This window comes from Martes martes (genome assembly GCF_963455335.1).
Source record: "Martes martes genome assembly, chromosome: 14".
NCBI classification, from domain to species: Eukaryota; Metazoa; Chordata; class Mammalia; order Carnivora; family Mustelidae; genus Martes; species Martes martes.
Window position 1 is genome coordinate 35,655,717 of NC_137902.1, and position 27,943 is coordinate 35,683,659.

General features: G+C 40.3%; 1 protein-coding gene across 2 annotated transcripts; it reads right to left on the minus strand.

Moving 5' to 3' along the window:
• Positions 1 to 683: 683 nt before the first annotated feature.
• On the minus strand, positions 684 to 27,943 carry RPP30 (ribonuclease P/MRP subunit p30). 2 transcript variants are annotated; one of them, XM_080822586.1, is made up of 11 exons: positions 27,826 to 27,943; positions 26,356 to 26,411; positions 25,712 to 25,768; positions 25,244 to 25,318; positions 22,102 to 22,173; positions 15,777 to 15,866; positions 7,107 to 7,223; positions 6,506 to 6,535; positions 6,060 to 6,097; positions 5,592 to 5,671; positions 684 to 1,684 (listed from the first exon to the last, which is right to left on the minus strand). In XM_080822586.1, the coding sequence occupies exons 1-11, from the start codon at positions 27,905 to 27,907 to the stop codon at positions 1,575 to 1,577; spliced, it is 807 nt and encodes a 268-aa protein (XP_080678712.1). In that variant the 5' UTR covers positions 27,908 to 27,943; the 3' UTR covers positions 684 to 1,574. The 2 variants fall into 2 exon arrangements, with proteins under 2 accessions (XP_080678712.1, XP_080678713.1); XM_080822587.1 differs by having other exon boundaries at positions 1,042 to 1,648; positions 27,826 to 27,935.

The window sequence follows — 27,943 nt, forward strand, 5'->3', positions numbered from 1 at the left end:
AATGCTTTTAGAGTCACCATGTTCAATACATACAGTATATAAACATACGTGTGTGTGTATGTGATATATTCTATTTGTAAATGTTTGCCATGGGTTTTTACCTTTTTTTTTTTTAAAGATTTTATTTATTTGACAGATAGAGATCACAAGCAGGCAGAGAGGCAGGCAGAGAGAGAGGGGGGAAGTAGGCTCCCTGCTGAGCAGAGAGCCTGAGATCATGACCTGAGCCAAAGGCAGAGGCTTTAACCCACTGAGCCACCCAGGCGCTCCAGGTTTTTATCATTTTTAAGACCAGGAGTGGATTTTAAGTCTTATCAAATGTCTTATCCATTAAAATGATTCTGATTTTTCTAATTTGATTGATAAATATAATAAAGTACAGTACATTAAAAAGAACTGAAATATCCTTACATTCCTAGAATAAATCTCACTTGTTAGGCATACTGTTTTAATGGTCTCACTTTACCAATATTTTACCTAAGCATCTGTATCCATAAGTGAGACTGATATACAGCTCTTTTAAAAAATTATCTTTTCTCTCTCAGAATGGTATCCTTTTTCTCACTGAAATGATTCTTTATATCAACATAACATGAATCCAGATATTTGCAAAAAAGGCCACTTCCATTTATTTTAATGATTCTGCTACTTAAAAAAAAATCATTTCCAAAGTTCGTTGAGTACAATGGTTTGATATTTTTAATACTATTAGGAAAATCAGTATTAGGTTTTCAGGGACTTCCAACTCAAAGGAGGGAATTCTATTTCAAGAATATCATGGAGGTAAGCAGCAAAGGAAGAGGCCACATGTAATTTTACATGCACTTTCTCTCTCCTTCCACAAAATTTATAGCAATTCCTTTCAGAAAGAACTCTGACTTGATGAATACAAAGAGAGAAGTTTACAACAAAAATAAATCACCTAAAGGCCAATTCCCTGTATGCCTTAATAGGCCTCAAAATAACCCCTTTTTGAAGAGTAAGATTAAAAAATAATAAGCCATGTATATCCAGTAAAGCAGCAAAGCATGTATTTTTTTTAAAAGATTTTATTTATTTATTTGACAGAGAGAGAGATCACAAATAGGCAGAGAGTCAGGCAGAGAGAGAGGGGAAGCAGGCTCCCCGCTGATCGGAGAGACCGATGCGGAACTCAATCCCAGGACCCTGAGACCATGACCTGAGCCGAAGGCAGAGGCTTTAACCCACTGAGCCACCTAGGCGCCCAAAGCATGTATTTTTAAATGAAGAAGAAACATTTTAAAGAGTCTCCTGAAATATGGAAACATCTTATTCAATTATACCTGCTGTTTTATTACTTAACACAAAAAATAAACTCATCTCTGATTTTTCTCTTAAAGTATATCTAAGTTCATTAAGTGGGCAGTCTTTTTTTTTTTTTTACTGCTTCACTAGGTTTTGTTACTTTAACGGCTTGAATATAGAATTGTTTTTATAGATTACTGATTTCTAGTTCCAAATGAAAACAGTAAATCATAAAGGTTTTATTTCTATTGCGGCGGATGGACTATCAAAGGGAAGATGGGAGAGTCGACAGAGACTGGGGATTGTGTTCAGCTCTCACACTTGGCTTTCTTGCAAGCTGGAAGAGAATCATCATCTGCTTCTGATGGTCGAGGTTTCTTCACTGTGGAAATAATTCCAAAAGCAGTTTTTCTAGTTTCTATAAAACAAACAGGGAAACCATAGGCCTTAAGTTAAGACCTGACTTTAAAAGATGTGGTTTAAGAAGTATCACCATGTTACTTTGACTTAACAACATTAGTAAATGATAAAGCCAGAATAACTGCTATGGATACTGATGTCATTCATTGTTAGTACCTTGTCTTCCCCAATGGATACAAATACCAGTATATTATTTACATCTAATTCATTCTAAAGGGATTACTCAAGAGTAAAACTGCAGGACAGGTCTCTCCAATGGTCTGTCCATGGTACCTTAGGCAGCCAGGGCCCAAGTCCCAGACTTTGGGGCAGCAGATGTTTTAAGTACGGTGGAAAGGCACACGAATCAAGACAGCCTGGTCAACAGTCAACTGTGTTCCTCCCATGGTGATGATGTGTGCTTACTTCATTTTACAGCATGTACCGTATCTGGGTCCCTCACTAGGTCATCTATGTACCTCTAAAGAGTCAGTCACATTGTATTAACACCCAGCAATGCCTGGTTATCTAATAGGTGTTCAATAAATACCTGTTGAGTGAATGAAAAAAAATCAAACTCACACATTTATTGACCTCTCATATACTGGTGACAATGGATAAAGAATGGGAATTGTGAGATGTTAGGTCAGGCTGGCAGCAGAGTTCAACTTAAATCTATCCAATTTCAGCTAAAAATGTACTACTGGGCCAGGCCCTTTGTCATCTATAAAGGGTACTGAGATGCCTACCACAGAGATAAAAGAACGTGAGGGGCAAATGTAATGGGAATGGAGGCACCCGTAAGAAGAAAATCAGCTTGGATGAATCAGGAAGGTATCATAACAGAAGTAACACTAGGAATACAGAAAAAGAAAAAGATGGGATTCCTTTGCAAAGGCATGCAGGAAAAGGTAAGAAGAACCTAGTATGTTTAGGGGACAATAAGCTGGCGTGAAGGAGGAATGTGAAAAATTTAGGGGGAAATGGGGCTTGATGGGTAAGCTTAAGGCCATAACGCCATGAAAAGATCCAAATTTAGTCCTTATGAAATAAGGACTAGGGAGGAGAGAGAAGGAGAGATCCACTGGCTACAAAGAAGACAAAATCAAAAGAACTTCGATGAACATAAATTCAGTTAAGATTTCTTGTTTCAAGTAATAAAAGTAAAGTCAATTCTAGAGTTACATAAGTATGACCTTCTCACTTATCAGGATTAATTTACCAAGTCTACTGAATCTTTGCCAATTATTTAAAGTGTTCTAATTTGTAAAAGGGACAAACTTCTCTCAAGGTCATTAAAATGCCAACTTCCTCTGTCCCTTCTCTACAACCTCCTTAGAATTGCTATTCACTAGTTTCTGGAACCCTGAATCTTCATGATAAGATTTCCAGACCCTCTAAGAACCTAGCAACCGTCTTCTGGTAGTGCTCCAGTGCACTGCTGTCCTTCTGAAATGGGGCACTCGGGATAATACACACACCAGTTGGGACTTCATCAACGCAGAGGGTAATAATAGTGAGACTCTGAATCCCCTTGCTTCAGATTCCTTTATTTCTTCTAGTGTAACCTGAGGCTGAATTCACAATCTTAGGAACCCACCACACTGCAGTCTAATATTGATCCCAATGTCAACTAAAAGCAGGGTAACTGTAATGTATCCTCCAGATGTGCTATTAATTCTGCAGGGACAGCAGCCATAAACCAGGACTCTCACACAGTGGGAGGGTAATGCTACCTAAAGTCCATAAGGCCTTCTTTAGTTTAGCTTCGTAAAAGCCTAGCCTTATACATACCCTCTGCTGAACAGCTGAGTTTTTTTAAGTCAAGTGCAGAACTTCATATTTTTCCCATTATATTTTCTTATTAGCTTCCTTTTCACATTTTAGTCTATTTTGGAACACCAATTGTTACCCAAAATCTTTTTTTTTTTAATTTATTTTATTTGACAGAGAGAGATCACAAGTAGGCAGAGAGGCAGGCAGAGAGAGAGAGAGGAGGAAGCAGGCTCTCCGCCAAGCAGAAAGCCCGATGCGGGACTCGATCCCAGGACTCTGAGATCATGACCTGAGCCAAAGGCAGAGGCTTAACCCACCGAGCCACCCAGGTGCCCCTGTTACCCAAAATCTTGATGACTCCTTATGTTCATTTAAAACAGACAAAAATAATGGCAGCACAACCAAAGCACAAACCCACTATTTCTTACTTTCAAGACAATCTTGATAAAGTCCTAATGAATCTGGCCATTCCCAGAGCTTATGTGATAGGGTCTAGCCTACATAATACAATTACCTCAACTAAAAATGTTGAAAACAGAAGCAAAATCATCTAATTTACGGTAAGTCAATACAGGAATCAGTTCTCCCAAGTGAGGATCAGATCATTAAAATCTAGACACAACACACAAGGCCTCAATAACTCACCTATTCATATGCCAAATAACCTAGTCTACATGTAGCCCTATTCTGAAGTTTAAATTTATCTAGGTGGTATCAAGCGAACTGCTTCGTGACCACTACTACTAGTGCTAAAAATCACAGAGAGAACAAAGATAAAACAGCAGATCGAAAGTATAAATATTTTTCTTTTTTTTTTAAAAGGGAAGGAAGAGAGACAATATGTTTTGAAGAGTTTATTTACTTGAGAGCGCACGTGTGTGCAGGAGGGGCAGAGGGAGAAGGACAAACTGACTCTGTGCTGAGCGCAAAGCCTAACGTGGGGCTCAATCCCACAACCCTGGGATCAAGACCTGAGCCAAAATCAAGAGTTGGGGCACTTAACTGACTAAGCCACCCAGGCACCTCTAAATTTTTTCTTTTTTAAAAAACCTCATCTTCGGGGTGCCTGGGTGGCTCAGCGGGTTAAGCCTCTGCCTTTAGCTCAGGTCATGATCTCAGGGTCCTGGGATCGAGCCCCCCATCAGGCTCTCTGCTCAGCAGGGAGCCTGCTTCCCCCCTCTCTCTGCCTGCCTCTCTGCCTGTGATCTCTGTCTGTCAAATAAATAAATAAAATCTTTATAAAAAAACAACAACAACAAAAAACCCCCCAAAACCCCTCATCTTCGTTCTCTAAAAGTCTTGGCATAGCAAATACTTCTGGTTTAATTTTTATCATCTGATGAATATGAATTTCAGTGGCTTCAAGTAGTGGAATTAAGGTGAGGAGGTAGATTTATGTAAATGAAATGTGAGTAAAAGATATTCAGTCTGCACATAGTTAAGCATGAAAACAAAAAAAAAAGGGAAAAAGGATCATGAGTTGTAATAAATATGAAAAGACACTATTTGAGTTTTTTAGTTGGGTTTTTAAAATGTATTTTGTGTTCCTGATGTGTTCCTGATAAATGGTTTAACATCAATTTTTTCACATTTCAGTTCTTGCAAACAATGACTTCAGCAGGGGAAGCATGCCTCTCTGGAGAGGGAGGAGGAGGAAGGTAGACGGGCCCACACATGTGGAGCTTGGAAGACACATTCAGTACTCAGTTTTGTAACACAGACCACATTCGGTCCACAGAGTACACAAAGTCAAGTCTGAAGCAAATGGTGAGAAGCATTGGTGGGTAAAGTTAAAATATGCTGAGCAAAGATGAGCCTAAAGGAGGTTTGCAGAGCAGGATAGTAAAAGTAAATAGGCTCCATTGTCTGATTAAAAAAGACTGGCTTGGGGTGCCTGGGTGGCTCAGTGGGTTAGGCCTCTGCCTTCAGCTCAGGTCATGATCTCAGGGTCCTGGGATCAAGCCCCGCATCGGGCTCTCTGCTCAGCAGGGAGCCTGCTTCCCACCCACCCTCCCTGCCCTGGCCTGCCTCTCTGCCTACTTGTGATATCTCTCTGTCAAATAAATAAAAATCTTTAAAAAATAAAAAAATAAAAAAAGACTGGCTCCTAACACGAGCATTTGGTGTTTTTATTGGAAGAACTTGCTCACCTCCATGCAGAAGCACCGCTCGGCAGTTGGTGGACACGGCGGCCTTGGCGTCACTTTCAGACAGCCCAAACAGTAGTCCTCTGGTGGGGCCATTAAAGCTTTCAACCCAGCTTGTCAGCCAAGGACAGGGGACTAACAGAAACCCAACTGCCTACTCCAGCTCCCCTGGCCACACAAAGAGGGACTTTCACTCTCCAGCAGTTCTAGCCTGAATGCAACGGGCATCTGTGAAGAGACTCAATCTAAGCTTTTATGATATGGAGTCCCTTGTTCCCCTTTTTCTATTTCACCCTTAATGCAGGAAACAAAAGGATGAAGCTCTCTACAACCTATGTAATTTATTCTTGAAGCTTTACATTGGTAAACTCACAGTAAAAGGTTAAAAAAAAATCTTAAACTATAGTATCACATAAATTTCCAAATTTCCTAAAAGAACAGTTCAACAGCTTCCAACTCAGAAAAGGATACAAGTTTGCCACATCGTATGGGCCTCTTATTTCTAAGGGCTAAAATAAAGGGAACAAAAAATAGGAGAGAAGTTATTCACAGCATTTCAATGATTTCATTTGCAGTAAATTAATAGGATGCTTAAATATCCAAAAACTAAAGGAGTTAACAACATCAATTTAAGTCCTTACAATTCTGATGGTTTTCTTAAGTTTCCAAAAGTTTCTAAAAGAACCCTGAAAGCATTCTGTAACAGCATAAAGAAAAAAACTTCACATAAACAAAACCTGCAGCCCGGAAGAAATGGGGATACATTTTACTCTTCAGCAACTGCAATGGGCACAGGCGATTCAAAATGCAAATATGCAATAAGCATTCATGACGTTACTATTAATTTTTCCTCTAGAAACATGTTTCAAAGTTTTATAGCTTGAAAAGTGAAAACAAAGTACTCATGCCAGACTTACCCTTTCTGCAGCGCTAGATAGAATCACATTCTGCCAAAGAGAAAGTGTTCGGTATTAATTTCAGATAAATGAAAAAAAAAATGGAAAACTCTTCCAATACAAATAACCAGTTATGACTTGCTAACATTTAAGTTTCTACAAATACCATTCTTCTAAAGATAAGGTAAAGAATCAAAGTCAAAGAAAGACCTTAGGATCAACAGCAGCCTACAGGACAAGAAACAGTAAGCCTTCCCACTGGATCTTACTAAATGTGAATTCATTTAAAAAACTACTTGAAAAAGTCATATAATCGTAATTCAACTAATTGATGACAAACAATGTTATCCAGACCATTCTTTTCACAGTAGGTGAACTTCAAATTCCTTATTAGTAGATAAAGGGTTTCAACACATCTTCCTCCCCCACCCTGCCATTCTTCTTCCTTTGATATTTCTCCTTCCCTTAAAACTTGCAGGGTTCATTGACATGGGAGAATTTGTTTCCCGGCTTCGAGAACTTTCTGCTTTAGGGAAAAGGAATCAGTTAAACAATTCCAGTATATTAATAATAAGAATAAACTGCTGGATTTGAAAAACGCCTCAAAATTTAGGAACCATACCTTTCCTTTGCAGACCTGCATCAAATTGAGGGCATTGGAAATTGTGTACCTTCTCATTGTGGAATCTTTGATAGCAGGGCTGTAGATGAGTTCAAAGCCCACGCCTCGGTCAATTGCCTTTACAGGAGATAAAGGAAATAATCTGTCAAGGAGAAACACACACTGTCCTACTTTCTTTTCACTAAGAATCTCCCTCACCTCCCTCCTCAACCCCACCTTAGACCTCCCACATGTCAAGGTACAGCCTGAAACAAAGGCAGATTCATGCCTGAATGGCACCATCCGCAGGAGAAGGCCGATGTTTGGCTCTATCTGATCAATAGTGGATCTTAGCTGTGGGGAAGCTGACTTTATATAAATAGAAATCATGAGGCAGCTACAGAGAGCAAAGTCCCAGTGGGGTGGCAAATGGGCTATTCCTCCACGAACTATTAAAAGGAAGATGGAGATGTGCTCCCTACACTTCCAGTAAACTGTTTGCAAACACAGAAAACAACAAAAATTAATTGGACCCAACAATGTAAGAGACAAAGAAACGAAGAGCTGAGAAATGCTTGAAGAACAGGGGTGGGAAGGCCCCTCAGGTGAATCAATTATTACATATGTTGCATGAAGGAAGTATCATGTGTCAAGTGCATGCTAAGAGTCTTATGTGTGTATTTAACCCTAATGACACCTTTATGAGGCACTGTGACAGAGACTGCTCACTGACCCCAATATCTGTTCTCCCCTTGTCCTTCACTACTAGAGTCCTGAGTTCTAGCTGGGCTCAGGCATGGAAAAAGCCTGGGCTCTTAACTATTTCGCCCAGCTCACCTCACCCACTAGACAAGCTTAGTCTTTTACATAAGAAAAAGAAACTTCTTTCCTACTTAAGGCATTCTTTTTTTTTTTTTTTAAAGATTTTATTTATTTATTTGACAGACAGAGATCACAAGTAGGCAGAGAGGCAGGCAGAGAGAGAGTGGGAAGCAGGCTCCCCGCTGAGCAGAGAGTCCAATGTGGGGCTCGATCCTCCTGACCTGAGCCGAAGGCAGAGGCTTTAACCCACTGAGCCACCCAGGCGCCCCAACTTACGGCATTCTTAATAGCTGGGCACCCAGAAGTAAGAAAACAGCCTGGAAGGGGTGGAAACAGAACTGAAATCCACCACTACACTGTCCATCTTTTCTGATGACCAGCTCTGTATCTTCATCCATTCACAATAGGTATGTGTTCGGCCAACTATGTGTGGGAATGGTGAGCAAACGCTGACATGGTTCCTCCCTTTTCAGAGCTTTTACTCTAAGGGGACTACCAAATAATTACCAAAAAACCTAACACTTCAACTGTGGTAAGTGCTATCAAGAAGTTTAGGAGTAGATGACGAAGGAACTAAGTAAACAGGCACTTTCAGAGGGAGGAGTACACGGAAAGGCTATGGGGTTGGAGGGAGTGTGGGAGCACAGAGAGGAGGTCATGGCTGGGGACAAGAGTGAGGGGGCCCCCTGTGGTGGGAATGGAGGCTAAGGAGGGTGGGAAGGGCCAACTGTGCCAGTCTTTAGGACTGCAGGCACACTCATCTTAGCAGTGGGAAGCATCTGAAGGATGCTAGCATGGCAGGGGGAAAGTCCCTGGTTGGTTGTAGTGCTCTTCTGAATGAACACAGGAAGGATGGCAGGCACAAACTGGGCAGCACCTGGCAAGTGAGTTTCTATTACCCTGAGGATGAGCTGGGAGTGGTCAGCTGTGGCCGCTGGAGGTCTACTTCTTAATGTTCACAAGGAACGGAAAAACTGGTCTTCCAGAACTGGCAGCCCGCCTTAAACTAATTCAGGTGTACATGGAAGGCCCCTACTTTCCCTCCCTGAACCAAGACTCCCTTTCTCCTATCCCCTAATCCTCCCTTCATTAACTTTTCCTCTTGCCTTAAGGTTCTGAGGTTTTATTGTAGAATTACTTACATATCTGATATAAGTTTAGTTAAAATTTACATGAGATTTTCCATTTTGCATCCTTCCCTGACAACTTCTTCTCACCTCTAAACCTTGGGCTTGTGTTGATTATTTCTGGGAATGGTGTCTGTGATGATACTCTTAGTGCCAAAGTTAAATGTGCACCTCGGTCTCCCTGCCTGTCTTGTACACAGCTGGAGAGCAGCATCATGATATTTCTTTGTAACACATAACTGCCTTTTATGCAAAAAGTGTTAAATGTATTTATATTCTGAGTAGATAAATAGTAGCTTATAGGAAAGAGGTTATGTAATAATGCTGCTCACTACAGATTATTCATGTAAAAGGAACCAGGATAAAAGTGGCGAATTATTCAACAGTTAAACCACAACACTTCCTTTAGCCAGATTCTCAACTATTCCCTTGGCTACTTCTCTTACCAAAATTACTAATTAGTTAAAGAAGCTGACATTTTTTCTTCATCCTGCTATTTGCTGAACTAAAACACAACTAAACTAAAACACAAGGCAGTAGGATGGAGAAGGGGAGAAGATGTGGATGTACCAGGTCATAAAGTATCCCTAACTGTATCTAAAATTTTAGCCACCTCTGGGGATGAGATCAAAATAAAAACTCTCTTTCACAGGGGGAGGGAGCGAAGACAATAATCAGCTTAATTAGTCTTTAAGAAAAAAGTTCTGATTTTGCTCTTAGTACATTAATCAAGTTCACTTTTAAACAGCTGAGAAAAGTCTGAGACAGAGAAATTATACATAATGTGCTATTGAAGGTTGTGAATATTTTTTTCATAATACTACACTTTAAATTTTTAGATGGATAAAATATAGACTCATTACCTGGGCCTGTTTCTAAGACCATTCTAATGTAAATTGCCTTAAGCTTGTCAAATGATTGTTCCTAACAGCCTCTTCATAAAGCATGACAGCGCCTGCCTGATTGGCTTTTGTTCACATCTCTGACCAAGGTTCTGGAATAGGCAGACGATCAGACTTCTTTACTAATGAGAAGTAACAGTCATAATGATGCTACAAAGGGCAGGTGTGTGATACGTGAATCAAGAAAAACTGGTAGTAAAATTCCAAAAACTAAGCAAAGCTGAAGATGACAGGAAGAAAATAGAGAGTTGATTACCAGGCCAACATACAGATTCTCTGGTAATTTCATAAAAATTCTTTACTGAGTTCAAAAGGATTCAACACCCTTTGGTGTAACATTATTTAAGGTAATTTGTTCATCTAATTCACTAATGAAAGTAACATAAAAAAGCAATAAAAAGTTTGACGTGTATGTCTGCTCCCATCTGCCCCATTCCCACCTCTTGTAATTACTCCTATTAATTTCTGTGTCTTCTTTCAGAGAGTCTTCATATAAACATAAGTAAATATGAATACATATTATTTTTCCTCCTTCTTACCCAAAAGGTAGCACACCATATTCTTGCTCTGACTCGAGGGCTTTTCTATGTCAGCTCCTAACTCCTGAATTCTGTTTTATAGTGGCACAGTATTTCACTGGAGAGATACAGCAGCGTGTAATTAACCATGCCTCCATCAAGAGACTTTGGGCTGTTTCAATCTATCTGTAGAATAAACACTCAAGCTGGGTATTACGGGTTGAACTGTGTCCCCCCTCCCCACCCACCTGAAAGGTATGCTAAAGTCCTAACCCTCAGTGCATCAAAATGTGACCTTACTTGGAAACAAGGTTGTTGTAGATGTAATCAGTTAAGATGAGGTCACTGGTCTAAGATACACTCCTGATCCCAAGACTGGGGTCCTTACAACATGACAACCATGTAAAGACACAGATACACAGGCAGAACATACTGCGAGATGAAGCCAGAGACTGTGGAGTCACACAGCTACACACCAAGGACCCCCAAAGATTATTTACTGACAAATCAGAAGCCAAGAAGGGGCGGAGAAGGATTCTCCTACAGCTCCTACAGGGAGCGTGATCCTGATGATATCCTGATTTCAGACTTCTAGCCTCCAGGAGCGTGAGACAATAAATTGCTGTTGTTTTAAGCCACCCCGTTTGTGGTGCTTTGTTTTGGCAACCCTAGGAAACTAATACACAAACAAGGTCAGAAAGGGAAAGCAGTTGTAATTCGGATGGTTGTTGCCAAATCACCCACCTCCCCATAGGGATCGTTCCAATTTACACTGTCCCAGCAACGTACGACAATGCCTGCTTTCCCGCAACCTTATGGCAGAGTGTACATCAAACTCCCAGGTTTGTGCCAATCAGTTAGGTGTTTTTCATGTAATGAGGAATTTAAGTATCTTTCATTTTTGAGGGCCATTTGTATTTCCTTTCCAGTGAAATGTCTTTTCACATTCTTAATCCATTTTGGGGGGACTGTTCATCTGCGTTTTTTAGCTTCTCATTTTCCAGGAGCTCTATTAGCCCTTTAGCTTTGAAATATGTGAAAATATTTTCATCAGTCTTTTAACCTTCTTTCTGTTTTTTTTTTTGCCATACAAAAATTGTTGATACTGGCAAGTTTGCTAGCACTGGTCTAAGCACTGGATCGATAAAGCACTCAACACATTTAGGTTCACAATATGTGTGATGAAAAATAAAAAGTTTATAGAGCTCTCACACCCAACTCAAGTATATATGGCATCATTCCTGGAACAACTTCACTGCTTCAGACACTATTTGCTGGACACTTCTCAGTGGGGACTAATTGGACCATGAAGACAGAAATAGATTACAGTTAAAGGGAGTGCTGAGAGGAAAACATCAGGGAACATAACACATATAAGCACTGAAATAACTCCATAAACTTGAAGTCATTGTTGAATGGCAAGAACACTGGGAAAAAAAAAAATCAAAGGGAAAATCAAAGGAAGGTAAAGATATGTGCTGCTTAAAAAAATTGTTCTCAAAACCTGAATTCCTAAAGATCATGTTCTAAAAGATAAGATTATTCTATGCTTAACAAAGAGTTGTGCTGTAAAGTAATTTTAAATAGCATTTCCCAGTGGGAAATGACAGCAGATTTAGAATCAGAGCTCGAGTACAATTCTGAAGTCAACTTGTGAGAGAAGTGTGAACCACAAACTACCTGAGTCTCGATCTTATCTGCATAATGGAGATACTTCACATCCACGCGCCCTATGGCTGCTGGGCTGGAGCAGCTGAGAAAGTGCCTAAACCATAAGATAAGTAATGAGAAGTCACCTGACTGTCTAAGAAGACGAGCTGAATTCAACTTTTTGAAATCCAACTATCACATGATGAAGTTGTGATTTCCGTACAGGTTACTTAGACTCCAGAAGAGGTTTATAGGAGATTTTAGAGGGAATTACATAACTGATATTACGGTGCCCCAAGCATGTGGTGAAGATAACTAAGGGGGATGCAAGCTCTAAGTTGTACAAAGGAATGCTCTGGTGTGCTGCTCAAGCTCCTGGGCCTCCTTCATGACCCCAGCCATCGTCGTCTTCTAACTTTACTGAGGAATAACTGACAAATATAACTATACATATTTAAAGTATATAATACAATGATTTGATACACATATACATTGTGGAATGATTACTAAGATCCACACAACTGGCACATATATCACCTGACATAGTTAATGTAACCTTTTTTTTTTTTTCTGAGAATGCTTCAGGTCTATTCTCAACAACTTTCAAGTATACAACACGGTACTATGAACTACAGTCATGCAAGTACATTAGACCCTCAGAAGTTATTCTTCTTGTAACTGGAAATTTGTACCCTCCAACCTATCACCCCAACCTTTTGAGCTGATAACTGTCACATGGCTTAAGGCTTCTAGGAAGAAGACTAACGAATTAAGTATCTTAATGTTCCTGCTTTTCACCACCACAAAATAAAGGGATACATATCCTTTCCAAATTAAGATTTGTGCCCAGTACAGTGATCCTTATAAAGTCAACCTATCAACTTTTCATGGCCAAAGACAAGTTTACTAACAAGTCCAAAGGAGCACATAAGGACCGGGACCTAAGATTAATTATTACTCTCATTTACCACATTTTCTATCCTTTCATGGTGAACATATTTCCACATTTTAATGTAAAATCTTACAGCTCCGTATCTAGAATAGATATTGTTAGATACAAATAATACATACATATCATACAACTCTTACTTACCCTGAACAATAAGCTAGCTACCTCTTATATGTTTCCAGCTTACTCTTTCAAATGAAAAATGGGTGGTGAATAAATGTGGACTTTTGTGCTTCCTGACCAATTCACACCACAGCCTACTTCTACACTAGATGAAGACTAAAAATAATCCTGCACAGCCCTTCCTTCCACGCCATCATCTAGTTTTTATTAAACAACATATGTAAAATGTTCACACCAGATTTTTAAAAAAGCAGACACTGTGTTAAATACTGCATATCCCTCTCGCTTGTCAAATTTTTACTTTTCAGAATTCTTAAATTGAAATAGATGGGAATTAAGCCAAAAATATCCATCAAACAGCAGTTTTCCTGTACCTACAGATGGAACTGGAGGGTGGGCGGTCCTACTGCCACTGTCCCCACTGCCATCCTCCTCATGCTGCCCCAGTGCCCCACTTCCCTCCATGCCCACACTTCCTGCCAGACCCTGACAGCCAGATAAAGACTGATGACAAGCAGGATTTGGCCATGGTCCCCAAGCTGCACCTTGATATGCTAAATTCAATATATATTCATTCGACTGACAAATTCTAAGGAGCATCCATTGCAGGCAAGATTTTGCGGATAACTAAAAAGACCCAGCCCACAGCTGGTGCACTCTAGAAGCTTACAATCTGGGTTGAACAGTAGGGCACATTCATAAGGAACTAACTGAAAGCCCTTTCCAAAAAAGCCACTGAGAAGCCTACCACTGCTGAAGGACAGGAGGAGTTATGTGCTGTGCACTGCTGTCCATCTGTTCCATGGACTTGGCCTTAGCATCCCATGCTACTATCTCCTCCCAGCCAAGGGCACAGTACTGTAGGTGGGTTTACTCAGGCAAAGAAGTCTAGAAAATGGCCTTCCTTATTTATTAAGACAAAGTGAGAGGTAAAAAAAAAAAAATGTAAGCTAAATAGCAATTTACAGAGTGGCTGCACCACCTAACTGCAGAAATTGGACTGGTAGTTGGAGGCTGGTTTAAAAAGCCTTTGCAAACTTCTAGAAACAGAGCTTACTATCTCTGAAGAGGAACAATATGTGAGGCCAATGAGACTGCCATCACCTCGGGTACTGTATTTGTTTGTGCCTTTTATCGCGGGTAGCTGGAGCATCTCAGAGATCTCTTTTGACAGGGTACCAACCAGAACTTTCCCCACCCTGTGACTGACAGGCTGAACGGCTTCTCCTTGCCAGCCTGCATTTACCACACTGTACAGGTGAGCTACTTTTTTAGCTCACCTGCACAGGTGAGCTACTTTTTTAGCTCACAGATCTCCAACCCGAAAATGTGATGATTCAGGAGTGTTTTTAGGGTTTATTTTTTATAAGTACCAGCAAGAAGACAGGAAACATGATTGAGCTTTGTAAATACTGTTTTATGTTCAGTAGCACTCTCTGTATTTATCAGAAAAGAGCTGGTTTATAGTTTTCCCCTTACATATATGACTTTAAAATTTTGAGTCCTTTTCAAGTTCTTTAGTAGCATATTTTTAGGGGTGGAACATAAGCCAACTTAAATTTTTCCACATGGATTCAATTTTTGCACACCACATAGATCAATGTTCTCCTTTCACTGTCTCCCCCTCCTCCTGGCCTCGAGCCAATTCCTTAGCAGCAGCGACAGCGAAAGAAAGCTCGAGGAAGTTGTGATTCCACAGAGACAGAAGAAGAGGGGAGTTATTGATCTTGAAAAAGTGCCTAAGTTTTTAATTTTCCAATTCTGACAGGACAGGGTATGGAATCTGGACTGTCTGTGAGACCCTCGGTCTCCTTCGAGAGGAATTCTTGAGAGGGGGAGACAGGTTTGGAAGCTTCTGAAACAGCATCCTGACCCTTCCCCAGAACCCGGCTGCCCACACAAACCGTTGACCACCGTGCTGACCCAGCAGCTATGGAGGTGAAGCTCTACCACCTTTCTGATGAAGACTGGCAAAAAGGTGTGACAGATGGAAGATAAAGGGTTGGGAGAAACAAGAGAAACTACGTAGAAAGGTAAGGAGAATTCCACTGCAGAAGCAGGAACAAAACTTTCCTGAACACATGGCCACCTTCTAAGGTTATTATAAAAGTGACCCTGGGCTTTCGCATCAACCAGCGAGCTTCAGGGTAGATCTTCATCCTATTTGGACCTCGTCCACTGGGCGTTCCGCACCTGGCTCCCTCTTCTACCTACCCGCCCGAGCTCGCTGGTGCCTCAGGAACCTTCTGTTTTTTCCCCCTACCTCTTCTTTCTAGACTGCCCTATCCCCTTACTGTTCAATGCTCAGGCTCTAAGTGTCTGTGATTATAGCTATCCTTTTAAAAAATATCCTTCATTAACTCTGGCTTCTAAGGTCTTTTAAATGCATCTTAATAATTTACTGGATAATTTTTGTTTTAAGTTCCCTTTCTACCTCTAGTCAGCTTTCAAAAATGAAAATCCTCTTTCCTAAACTGCCTATTTATCACCTAACCTTCAGTTTTTCCTTCTAAAGAACACTAGGTCCTTCTGCCCCTTTTCCAATTCGTTAATGTGGGTTTGTACAGATTCACATGTAAAAGAGAAAGTACGACACTCACCACATTAATAGGCGGTCTTTTGAAGTAAAATGGTAGTTTCTCTGTTACAGTTATGCAGACTAAATCCACATCTAAATGTGTACAAGCAACCTGTCAAGAAAAAAACAAAAACAAAAACAACAGGTAAAGAGGAAAGAAAGAAATGGCACACATTAAGAATGGGAGACATAGTCAAATCTGATTTAAGGAAATATAAATTATATATGGTTCAGTCCACAGGCATCATAATGGTGTTGAAATGTATCTGTCAATGATTAGCCACTCCTTCACATTCGGTTTGAGTGGTTTAACTGTAACCGAGCTGGAGCACAGTGATATGTCCATGGATCATCTCTCCAGACAGAGCCTGGAGACCCTCTAACCCACGGTTGCTACAGAAGGGTGGGATGCTAAGAGAGGCTCAGTTTCCGGAAGGCTACATCAGATTGTTCCAGAAAGTGGTAACTAACTGTTCCGAAATCCAGGAAGAAAAACAAGCCAAGGAATATGTGCATGGTCCATTTATTCCACAGATTATTTATTTTTCTGCCAGGAACTGTCCCAGGACTGTGGCTTCTATCAGACTACTGAGGGGCTAGGATACTAGCATAGTCCTGCTGATGGCATTTTGTTCCAACTAGAAGAGAAATAGTCTACGTAATGGGTGTAATGCATAAGATGTCTCCTTAGAGGGGAAAGAAATGATAAGCAGCAGCAGCGGGGTGAGGAGGAGGAGGAGGAGGAGAATGAGGGTGGTAGTGGTCAAAGCACAGTTGTTACAAATCAAATGATGCTGAATGTATTTTTCAACTTTTAAGTTCCCTTCCCTTTGTTCTAATTTTTGTTCTTGCTTATTGATCAGTACTTTGCATTTACCTCCAAAAGAGGTTTGAAATGGCTTTCAAAAAAACGAAACAAAAACATACAAAAGAAAATAGATAAGGAAAACAGAATGAAAAGAAAATCAGAGGAGCAAAATAAAGCTGGGAAAAGATTACAAGCATAAGAGTATATGCCAAAACCACTGCTAGAAGATGCATATCTGGCTCTGATTTGGCCTTTACTTGATTTACAGTGACAGAAAGAACTGTCTGTTTTGTAGTGTATTGAAAACAAGCCTTACTGACAATGCTGGTGTAGACAGGCTTGATGAACAAATTCAAAATGCGAGGTTGGCTATGCTGGCAAACTAACACCAGGGCTCTGGCCAGAGGGGAAGGGCAGAGTAAGGAAGAGGGGTAAAGGGCAGGTAATAATATCCCCCATATGATCAGCTTGGACTTTTAGCAGTGACAGGAATGTCACATCTTGCCTCTCTTCTTCAGAATTCCCACTTTGGTCATTCCTACCCCCACTCCAGGGCTTTCGGAAGAAACAAGCAGTGATAGAGGCTGCCTGGCTTTAGACGGTCCTAGTAACTTAGTAAGCCTGGGAAGTAACACTGTTTTGGCAGAAACACTTGGCTCATAAACAATCTGCCCCATCCCAACTGCTACAGCTGTCCACCTCATAAAAGACTCACTGAGAATTTGATAAGAATGGATGAAAAGCTCTGAATAGAAGATATGACAAATTCAGCTTCTGGTCACCATTTTTAAGCTATCAGAATAGCAAAGATCCAAGAGTTCAGTAATCCACTGCTAACAAGAGAACAAATAAACAGACACTCACAGGGTCTTTGAATCAGTACAGGGTCTTGAAAAGGATTTTAGCAACAGGTGCCAAAATTTTAAAACGCACCCACCAGCAATACACCTGTAGGAATGTATCCTGTGGAGAGCCTGTGGAAATATATTCTATAGCCTTATACCCAACAAATGCTCAAGAATATTAGTGCGAGGAGAGTCATTGCAATACCAATCACCAAAGACTAGACACGACTAGATATCCCTTTATTTTACTTCAATAAAATACAGTCCCTTTATACAACAGAGTATGACGACTCCAAGGGACTGAAGTACATCTATAATTGATATTATGGAACCATATATACTGTTAGGTGAAAAAAAAAAAAAAAGCCTGGTGTTAGGAAGGAAGGAAGGGTGGAAGGAGGAAGAGGGCAATTAAGGAAGGAAGGAGTACGTATATAATTACTGCTGAGAAGATACACAAAAACTATTAGTAGTGGTCACCAAAGGAGAAAAGGGAGTTTCCGATGGGAAGAAAAGTGTGCATTTCAATGCACGGCCCTTTGTCCTGTTTGAACTTATTATCATTGTCTTTCATTTAAAAAAAGGCGGATTCATTTTTTTAAAAGTCTGTTAAGGATTCTTCCTCAGAATAAAGCTAAATTAGGTTCTTTTTTAACAGATATATTGCTCATTTTCCCCCTCTTACATAACAGCAGCTAATTAAAAATGATCCCTTGTGTTGGTGTAAGTATACATATTATAATAAACGTTCATTTACAAAGGACAGCTCCACTTGGCTCCCTCTGACACCTCAAACTTAAAATGTTTCAAACTGAATTCTTTTGTTATTTAACTTTCTATTAATCCAAGTGTTTAACTGATACACTTAGGAAACTATAAAATAACAGCTCATTTTACATTATAATGATATACTTCCTAAATCACTAAAACAGATTACGTTCAAATACTATTTGCAGTTGAGAACCTGATTACAGTGGTTTGGCCAAGTTGCATATCAAGCCATATCGACTCTTTTCACCTTTCAGGGACTCCTATGAGGATTTAAGGAAGGCACAGTCTCCAAACTGCACATACCCACAAATACATTTACTTCTGATTCTACAGAACTGGGAGGATGGGAGGGTAGGGGTTCAGTGTCTCACAAATCCCCTACATGGGTGTCGGGTTAATACATGTTAGTACTTTATGAGAAGTAAGATGTAAGGGAGACCCAGACTTACCCAGAGAAAAGCAAGATGTCCATCAAGCGTGACTCTCAGTCTCAAGTGTGTGCATATAAACTCCTCTGAAGAATTTAACTAAACTGGAAATTATCAGGTCTTACTCCCGGTAATAAACTCAGTAATAAGTAGGGCCTAATAACCTGCATTTAACAAACAGCCCTGTCAGTTCTGAAGCTGGTGGAGCCAGCTTGAGGAGCAATGCCTGGAAGGTACTCCCTCTCCTGAGGAGCCTCCGGTGTTGCATACACGGTCTCCGACAACACTCTTTGAAGGCTACTGCACGGATTTCGGAAGGAAAAAAACAGACCTTCTATTTCCCTTTATTTTTTAATTCATTCTCTCAAAATTTGTTTTGTGTGTGTATATTATTTAAAAAATCGCACTGACATAATGGAACATACACATAATTTATAAGAAAATAAACAATGTACTGGGGATAAAGACTCAGTTTTTTTTTAAATCGATGGAGTACAAAATCAAAGTACTTCAAAGCGCACTGGACTAAATAACTTGAATTTTCCTCATCCTGTTCAGTTGCTTTAAATCCTAAATGTGAGTAACTCAGAAGTTCCCGAAGCTTCTATGTAATGCCGCCTGCCAAATTCTGCAGCCATGGACTCCCTTACAGTCTTTCATCTCTGCCTTAGCCCCTAGGGTAACTCTGAAGAGGGAGGGTTTATCCATGAGATATCTTCCAGATACTCAGAATGGAAAATCATATGTTATTTCCCATGGAAACAATGCTATTTAAGGTGGTTAGATTTTAAACTACTAAGTGTTAACATATGTGTGTGTGTGTATTTGCTTTTATGACTCATTTTAGAGACCTTAGTTTTAGAATATCACATCTACAGGGATGCTTGCTTAAATTCTAGATTATCTACTTAAAAACCAAACAAATAAAATCACTTAGAGAATACAACCTGCTAAGCAACACATTGCTTGCATCTGACCCAGTTCCAAACCATGATATACTTGTAAAACCTTTAGGATTAAAAGAAAAATGTCTCTTAAAATTGATTTTCTATAGAAAACAGGGAGAGTGCTAACTTTAACTGCTCCTTAATGAATGGGCAAGATGTGGACAGATAAAAGGAAGATGTTCCAATTTTAGAATCTGTTTTCATGTAACTTTTCATGTAACTCTCTGCATAGTCTGTTCCAAACAAATACCTTGTATGTTATTTATAGCTTTATTCTATCTTCAGGAGTATTTCCGACAGTTCTACCCACCATACAAAGCATGTGTTCATGCTTTTGAATTCACACTTTTGAATAATCGGAGAAAAACAAGTACAGCTGACTCATTAGCAACCTAGGATCGAGGGGTGCCAACCCCTCTCTCAGAAAATCTACGAATAACTTCTGATTACCCCCAAATTTAACTTCTGTTGACCAGAAGCCTTACTGATAACATAAATAGCTAATGAACACGTTTGTAGACTATATACTGTGTTCTTACAACAAAGTAAGCTAGACAATAAACATTACTAAGAAAAACATTAGGAAAATACATTTATAGTATTGTATTTATTGAAAAAAATCTGCACAAAAGTGGATCCATGCAGTTCAAGCCCATGCTGTTCAAGGGTCAACTGTAATAAGATAAAATTGCTAAATGAAATTTTAATGTATTCTAAAACCCAGAAGTCCTGGCTCTGCTATATACTACCCAAGATTTAAAGCAAATCATTTAGCCTAAGTCTCAACTTTCTCTTCTAAAAAATGAGGATAATAAAAGTGTATCTGTTCTGTTTATTCCCAGGATTATTGTGTTAAAGAAATAAATATGTAGAAGTTTCTAGGAAGATATATAAACATATGCTTCTCCACCATGTTATACGACTATCAAAATGTAAATTGTGTGCACTTCAGAATCAATTAAAAAAATAAATGGGCAACAAAAAATTAGGTATACTGCCAACTTTCGGTCTACATTATAAGTGAGTTGCTATTACTTAGTCAGAAAACTAAGCTGATATTCAATGAACATGGATATGCTCATATTCCTCCTTGGGGTTTCAATACTGAATGAGAATCTCCTATGGGACTTGAAAAAAACAAAACAAAACAAAACAAAACAGATATTCTAACCCCAAACCTAATGGATCTGAATCTCCAGCGGTGAAGATCTGAAAGTGCCTGGTTTTCACTAGTTCCACAGGGGCTTCTGATAACTAAGAACCACTTGATCCCACACACCTTTTTCTGAGACAAAATTCTTGATAATTACTATAGTTGAGCATTTTATGAAGGGCATCACCAAAGTAAAAAAAAAAAATCACAGACAATTTCTGCTATTTCCTTGAAGAAATATAAACAATTAAGAATTGATAGTTGCCCTAAAAACTAAATTTAATCACACATCAGCCTCCTTAGTTAACAGCTCCATCTACTGGATAAACCAAAGGAAAATCATCCTATAACTTTAGAACACATTTTGCTTAAAAATGAGTGCTGTGAAATGTGTAAGCCTGACGATTGTGAATCGTCCTGTACCCCTGCGGCAAATAATACAATATATGTTAATAAAAATAATAAAGTAAAAAAACAAACTGGCTGTAAAATTAAAACATCAAAGACCAGTACATTTTTTTTTCTGCAGTATCCTTTTGGTGAGTATAGTTTTGGTAGTTGGCTATTTTCTTGAATCTAGATAAAAACAACATTCAGAACTTCCTAAAAGTAGCTATGCCTATTTTACACAGTAAAACATTCCTGAAAAACTGTATTACAGCTGATTTTTGTTCTTTCCTATAGTCATTTAAAACGTGCAGAGTGAAAAAAATAAAATACCCAGTGTGCTCTGTTTCAACTTGACAAAATGACCACGCATGTTCAACAACGTTCCCTCCTGAAAAGTCATAGAAATGGCAATTTTAAAAATACAAAAGGAATTAAATTCATAAAGGCACAAAGAACACAAAGGGCAACAGAATCAGCGGATGGCTGATTCTGAAGAACTTCTGGAAGACTAAAGGCCGACATGATCTTGCTAGCATATGGACCACACCTCAGAGCACGCAAAGGAGAAAGCCAAAGCAGAGAGGAGATCTCTTATGCCACAGCAGAACTCTGCACCTTTCTTCCCTCATGGGTAGCAATGCATAGTACAAAGAGCAGAAACTGAGGTGATTTCAGAGCTTTGAATGAGACAGAACAACATTCACCTAAGAGACATTTCAGATGAATGAATGAATAAGTGAATGAAGCAGAGATAAACAGAAAAAAACCTTGAGACTCTTTCAATCTGAGCCTAGCAAATATCCAGCAAGATGAATAAAACAAAACAAAACAACACATGCCACCTAAGCACCCCCTTGTGAAATTTCAGAATCCCAGGCATGCATGAAAAATCTTAGAAGTTTCCAGATGGAGTGAAACAGATCACCTGCAAAAGCAGAACATCAGACTTCTTACATAAAATAATAAATACTATTTTCTTTCACTATCTGTTACTTACATACTCACATGAAAAAGTTTTTCTGTCTTTGGAAAAACTGCAACGATATCATACAGCCGGACCCTTGAAGACGTTGCTCTCTAGCAGTACAAAAAGAATGTTATTGTACAATAACCAAGAGTGTACACATGGAATTCTGACTTGTAGTCTAGCTACATTTATTTTAATCACGTAATATTTCTTACATGCCATTTCTGCTTTGCTTTGTATATGGATAGAGAAACCCGCCTAAGCATACGAGGTTTTAGGTCCCGCCCATCACCCTCCTTCCCACATTGTTACCCTTTAACTGCATACCAAATTGTGCTTGTGATATAAAAATCAAATTGGATAGCTGGTGCTCTTACACATGAGTGGAGGAGGTTAACAGATATTTCTGAGCACCTACTGTGTGCAGGGCACTGGGGATATGAACTCATTCAAGGCATATGTCTGGGCTCTCAGTGGAACTCACCATTTTTTTATGAGACAAGAAATACACACACTAAACATGATACAATTAGGCTCACAATAAGAATACTGTTAAATATTAATTAAAATGCTAGATGTGCAAGAAAATACCTGATAGTCCTCTGACAGTAGGAGAGGGATAGATCAGTTAAACAGTTATTGCTTAAAAATGAAAATCTCAAACTTAACACCATATGTGTATGTCTATGAAAAGGCTGGAAAACTATGCAGCTGAGCCCTGAAGATGGGTTCACACTGCATAGGTCCACCCATACATTCTTTTTTTAAAAAATAAATCTAGTACAGTACTGTAAATGTTATTACTGTTACTGTTACTATAATGTTACTGTTATATTATTAGTAAGGCTTCTGGTCGGCAGTAGGATGCCATTAGTAGTGAAGTTTTGGGGGAGTCAGAATTTATACATGAATATTTAACTATGTGGGGTAGGAGTAATGGGGATCTGTGTCCTCATCCTTGGCATTGTTCAAGGCTCAACTGTATGTTCAAACACGTTTTCTGAATGATGGGATAATATGTGATATTTCTTCTTTGCCTGTTTGTACCGTTAAAGTTTTTACCTCTGATTTTGTAAAAAGAAAAGGCATTCTAAAAATCAGAGCAGGAAAGAGGAGGGGTGAAGAGAAGCAGAAGCAGGCACGAAGGGCTGCTGGGCAGACATGCTGATACAGGGCAGACGCCAGGTCTTAGAAAAGTTAGGACCTAGGATTCTGTGCCCTCTGCTTGCCCACTCTCAATTGAAAAGGGAGAAAAAGGGGTTACCAGGATGCTCATGATAACAAGAGAGAATGAACATCTTTGTGACCCATCAAAAGTCAGCTCCCTTTAGGTCTACCTGGGCCCAGAGAACCAGAACCCTGCCTTGCAGTTGCATAAAATACCAGAACTTGGCTTTCCACTTTTGTTTTTAAGCAATGTTAATCATTATAAAAGAGACCAGCCCTTCCTTGATGACTCCTGTTCTACGGCAGAGGAATCCACTCCAGCTCAAGATAAAACTCTCTTTCTCCCTCCTTCATTAGATCCTTCCCATCAGCAGGCATACTCCTCTCTCCCAGCTACCAAAACCCAGAGATAGCAGGTTCTTGTCCGCCAACCTCCCTGTGCCTTCTGTTCCCCTATGGAGTCAACTTTGCAAGCAAAGTCAGCATCACACACTGTCTGCATTTCCTCCCGTCCCTATCACTTCCATGGAGGTGGTTTTTTGCTAAGGCAACCAATGACTTGTCAATATTCCAAGACATGTCTGAGCCCCTCTCCTGCTGGACTACTCGGGCTCGAAGATGCTGCTGACCCTTCCTCACATTTCCCTTCTCACTTTGCCCATTGTCTTCGTATTTGTCACAGTCCCGCCTCAGTCTCCAGTTCTAGCTCCCCTTCTCTACTCCACCACTAAATGCTGAAGTTCCTCAGGACTCTGTCCGAGAACTTCTTCACACGTCCACGCGTGAACCAGGGATTCTCATCCATTTCCATGACTTTGTTTACTCTCTACAGAGCGACCGCTTCCAAATCAGTATCTTTAATCAGATCCCTCCTCTGAGGGCCACACCCCTTTTACCAACTACCCATTTTACAAACGCCACTGGAATCCTTACAATAACCCATCATGTCCCAAACACAATGCCTTCAAACCTGCTTCTCTTTTTATGTCCTCTCTCAGGAAAAGGTACCACCATCTACCTAGTGGGCTGATCAGGCAGTGCTGGGAGCCACCACACTACATCCAATCAACCATGGAATCCTGTCAATCCTCAGCCCCTGCCAAGCCTCTTAAATTCCCTCAACCCCTCTGATCTAGTCTCTATAATGGAAACATCGTAATTTCACTTCCTCATTTAAAACTTTCAAGGGCTTCCCAGTGCTCACTCAGACTAGCTCCCTAACCTCATCCCAGGTTAGCCAGCTCACAAGGGTGAGCCCTATTGGTGTTGTTTCATTTCCTAGAAAACACCATGTTTTCTTGGGACCCAGAACCTGTGCCTAAACCATCCTGTCTGTGGGAACACTCTCTCATGTGGTCAGCACCTACATAACACTTACTGATTCTTCTGGTCCCAGGTGGAACATCACCTTCCTCAGAGTATCTTTTATTTACTACCTCCAACTCTTCAAATATTCCTCACATTCTTCATTATCTGTTTAGTGCTTGTCTTGTCAATTAAACTATAACCTTCCTAAGTTCAACAATTCTGTCTGTCTTATTCACAGCAATATCTCCAGCACCCACTGTACATCTGGTTCATGTGAGTTCAATGAAGAACAGTTGTTAAAGGATTTGTTAACTGTGGTACCCCTGTATCTGTGCCAAGAGTAGAAGAGACTGTTATGTTATATGAATTCTGAGGATAAGGAGAGTAGGCAGGTATCCTAACCGGGGGCGGGGGATTCAGGGATTCAGAAGGTGGTGAGGTTCAGGCTGCCTGGGTGGCTCAGTGGGTTAAGCATCTGCCTTCGGCGCAGGTCATGATCCCAGGGTCCTGGGATTGACCCCCATATTGGGCTTCCTGCTCTGTGGGGAGCCTGCTTCTCCATCTCCCTCTGCCTGCTGCTCCCCATGCTTGCATTCCCTCTATCAAGTAAATAAATAAAACCTTAAAAAAAAAAAAGAGTAGGAAGTGAGGTTCAACATTAACCAGTTCAACTTAAAAGGCCAAAAAGAAGAAAAATTAACTTACCAAAACATTACAGTGAGATGGATCTGAAACGATAATCGTCAATCTAGTTAAAACTTTGATCGGTCTTGATTTTCCCTATAATCAAAAACATTCTATCAAAAAAAGTTCAAATGCCAATGACTGACTTTCCTCTTTACCAGTGGGAAGTAGTCATTAAAAGGTACCAGCAATAAAAGATAGCGACGATCAGTAAAAGCTAGTCTTCATTACCAAGGAATTTATAATACAACTAGTAAAATAAAGATGTACATGCGTTAAACTACATAAAGAGATTAAAGGTTATAGGACTTCAGGAAAAAAGATCATCAAAGAAGTACTGAATTCATAGTAAGTGAATACTTCATGGAAGAGCTGAGTCTTGTGGAAAAGTAAGACTGGGAGAGGAAGGAACAGTGCCTGTTAGAAAACCCTACATAAAATTGGGCATATTTGAATAGTATTATGGTTCTTAAACAACAAAATACCCACCTGTACAATTGGCAAAGTTGTAAAGAGTTCAGAAACAGCTACTGGTTTTTCAATTTCCTATAAAAAACAATAAACAGTCACCCTAGGTCATACATGTTAAAGGAATGAAGCATAATGGAAAACTTACAAGGGGTTTTCAGAAAAGTTAATTTCTGGTGTAGAGAAACACTTAAGTTTAAAAAAAAGTAAAAGGAAGAAAGCTGGATATCAGAGAAGCGGTTGGGAACATCAATGGAGAGGAGAGGTGAAAAACAGTTTTTAGACTGAAATAATCTAAAAGGTACAGCTGTTGGGCCTGAAGAGAAATAGACACATTCACGTGCATGTTTAAGAGGGGAATTAGTAATGAGTCCATGTCAGTAAAATAAAAAGGAGTAATACTGGGATTACAATTCAGTCAATGACAACGTACTTTCAAAAATTACTGAAAGTTGTTTAATTAACATCACCTCAACTTTAAGAATCTTTCTACCATGCCCTAATACTTCACAAAAACTTCGCACTGACTCAACTGTTAACATGTAAAATAAGATAGTACACAAGAGGGTGCATTTAAGAAATATGCTCATCTGTAGCTTCCACATTACCAATATAAACATAGACAATTTTAAATGCTGGATATTAACTTCAGAAATTGTTATTACCTGTTTCTTTTCCTTGAATTCAACAACATGATTGATGGCAACAACTGAATAGCCAACTGAAAAGAAAAATTGAACATTCTTGTTAAATGGGACAACCTTTTCCCTGTATGCACAGGCTCGGCTCAATTCATGTCAAGATTAGGGGTCAGTAGGAACAGTGGTTGTGGATATGGGCTCTGGTGTCAGACCACCTGCCTTCAAATCTACGGGTTACCACTTACAAGTTACTGAACTTCAAGCTTCAGGTCTTCAACTATCAGATGGTGTTAACAGAACTTACCTCACACAACTGTCATGAGAAAACAAGATAATAAGCACAGGATGATTGAGAGCAGTGCGTGGCACAGAGACAGGGCTCTGTTTGACTTCTGTGATGTATTATTAGCATGATACTTTTTTTTCTTGCTCATTTCTTTTGCTTTTTACCCTCTCTACTTCCCTCAGAGGCCCTTTTCCTAGGAAGAAATGGAGTAATCACTCCTTCACACCACTGCTCACCTCCCCTTTCCAGCTGCCCACCATCAGTAGATTGGGAGCTCTCTGGAGGCCAGGGCCTTGCTTTATCATCTCAATACAGCATTTTTCTGGACATTCGGACTACCAAAAACATGTCTGGATGGTGACCCCTATTTTTAAGTTATTTAAATACCAATGGGGACGACAGGATACTAGTATTAAAAGATCATGTATATTAACGCCAGAAGAATGGCTCACTCTCTCTCATCTGTTTGATTTCCTTCTTTCCTTCCTCTCCCTTAAATAGTTAATGAGCATCCATTATTCGACAGGCTCCACAGAAACCTCCTCATTTTTAAACTTCTCTATCCCCACACTTTACAGTGGAAGGAAGAAGACAACACTCCTGATTAACCCCAATCATTAAAAAGGATCTTTCAGGGCTTTGGCTTCCCTTGGATTCAAATATGCCTAACATTCTTGCCATGCTGCTCCCCTCCCACTCGCATAGTACGTCTTCCCTCCTCCCCCTACCTCCTCTTCTTAATATTGTTCCCACAATGTCACCCTCACGTCCCTTCCCCCTCTTCTTTGAATTTCCACAGCTTTACCCGCCTGTGCTCAATCCCCCGAAATGCTCTGACAGTGCCGTGAGGCAGAAAGGGGTGATACCAGAAGCAGTGGCGTAGGTGACTTGCACACTTGGAAGCCCAGGCTTCTGCCATCCATCAGCTGTGGGGCTCTATGCAAGTCTCCCATTCTCTCAGAGCCTCAGTTTTTTCAACCGGCAGGCGAGAAGGAGCTGGACCGTGTAACAGCTCCCAGGTGCCTTCGAGTTTCCCGCGCCCGGGATCAGAGCAACACCGCGGCGGCATCAGCTACCAGGGACATCCCCGAGATCTCAGGAGACCTGGACGAGGACAGGCCCTCGAGTCCCTCTTCAACGTGGCCCGATGGTCTGGGGAACAGCGAGACTGGGCAGGCACCGCGGCCTGCAAAGCCGGGGAGACTCACGGTGAGCGGCGTTCTCCACCAGCCCGCGTAGCGCCTTCAGGTCGGAACCCGCTCGCAGGTCCAAATCCGCGAACACCGCCATGCTGAAATCACGTGACCGTCGCGCGCCCGTCTGCGC

What these genes read in the sequence shown, in the direction of transcription:
- RPP30 (XM_080822586.1), bottom strand. Translation starts at nt 27,907, where the DNA reads ATGGCGGTGTTCGCGGATTTGGACCTGCGAGCGGGTTCCGACCTGAAG. An exon ending in GGTGGAGAACGCCGCTCACC is followed by an intron (nt 26,412 to 27,825) that starts GTGAGTCTCCCC and finishes TTTTCTTTTCAG; the next exon opens with TTGGCTATTCAGTTGTTGCC. An exon ending in TATCTAGCGCTGCAGAAAGG is followed by an intron (nt 6,098 to 6,505) that starts GTAAGTCTGGCA and finishes CCTTTATTTTAG; the next exon opens with CCCTTAGAAATAAGAGGCCC.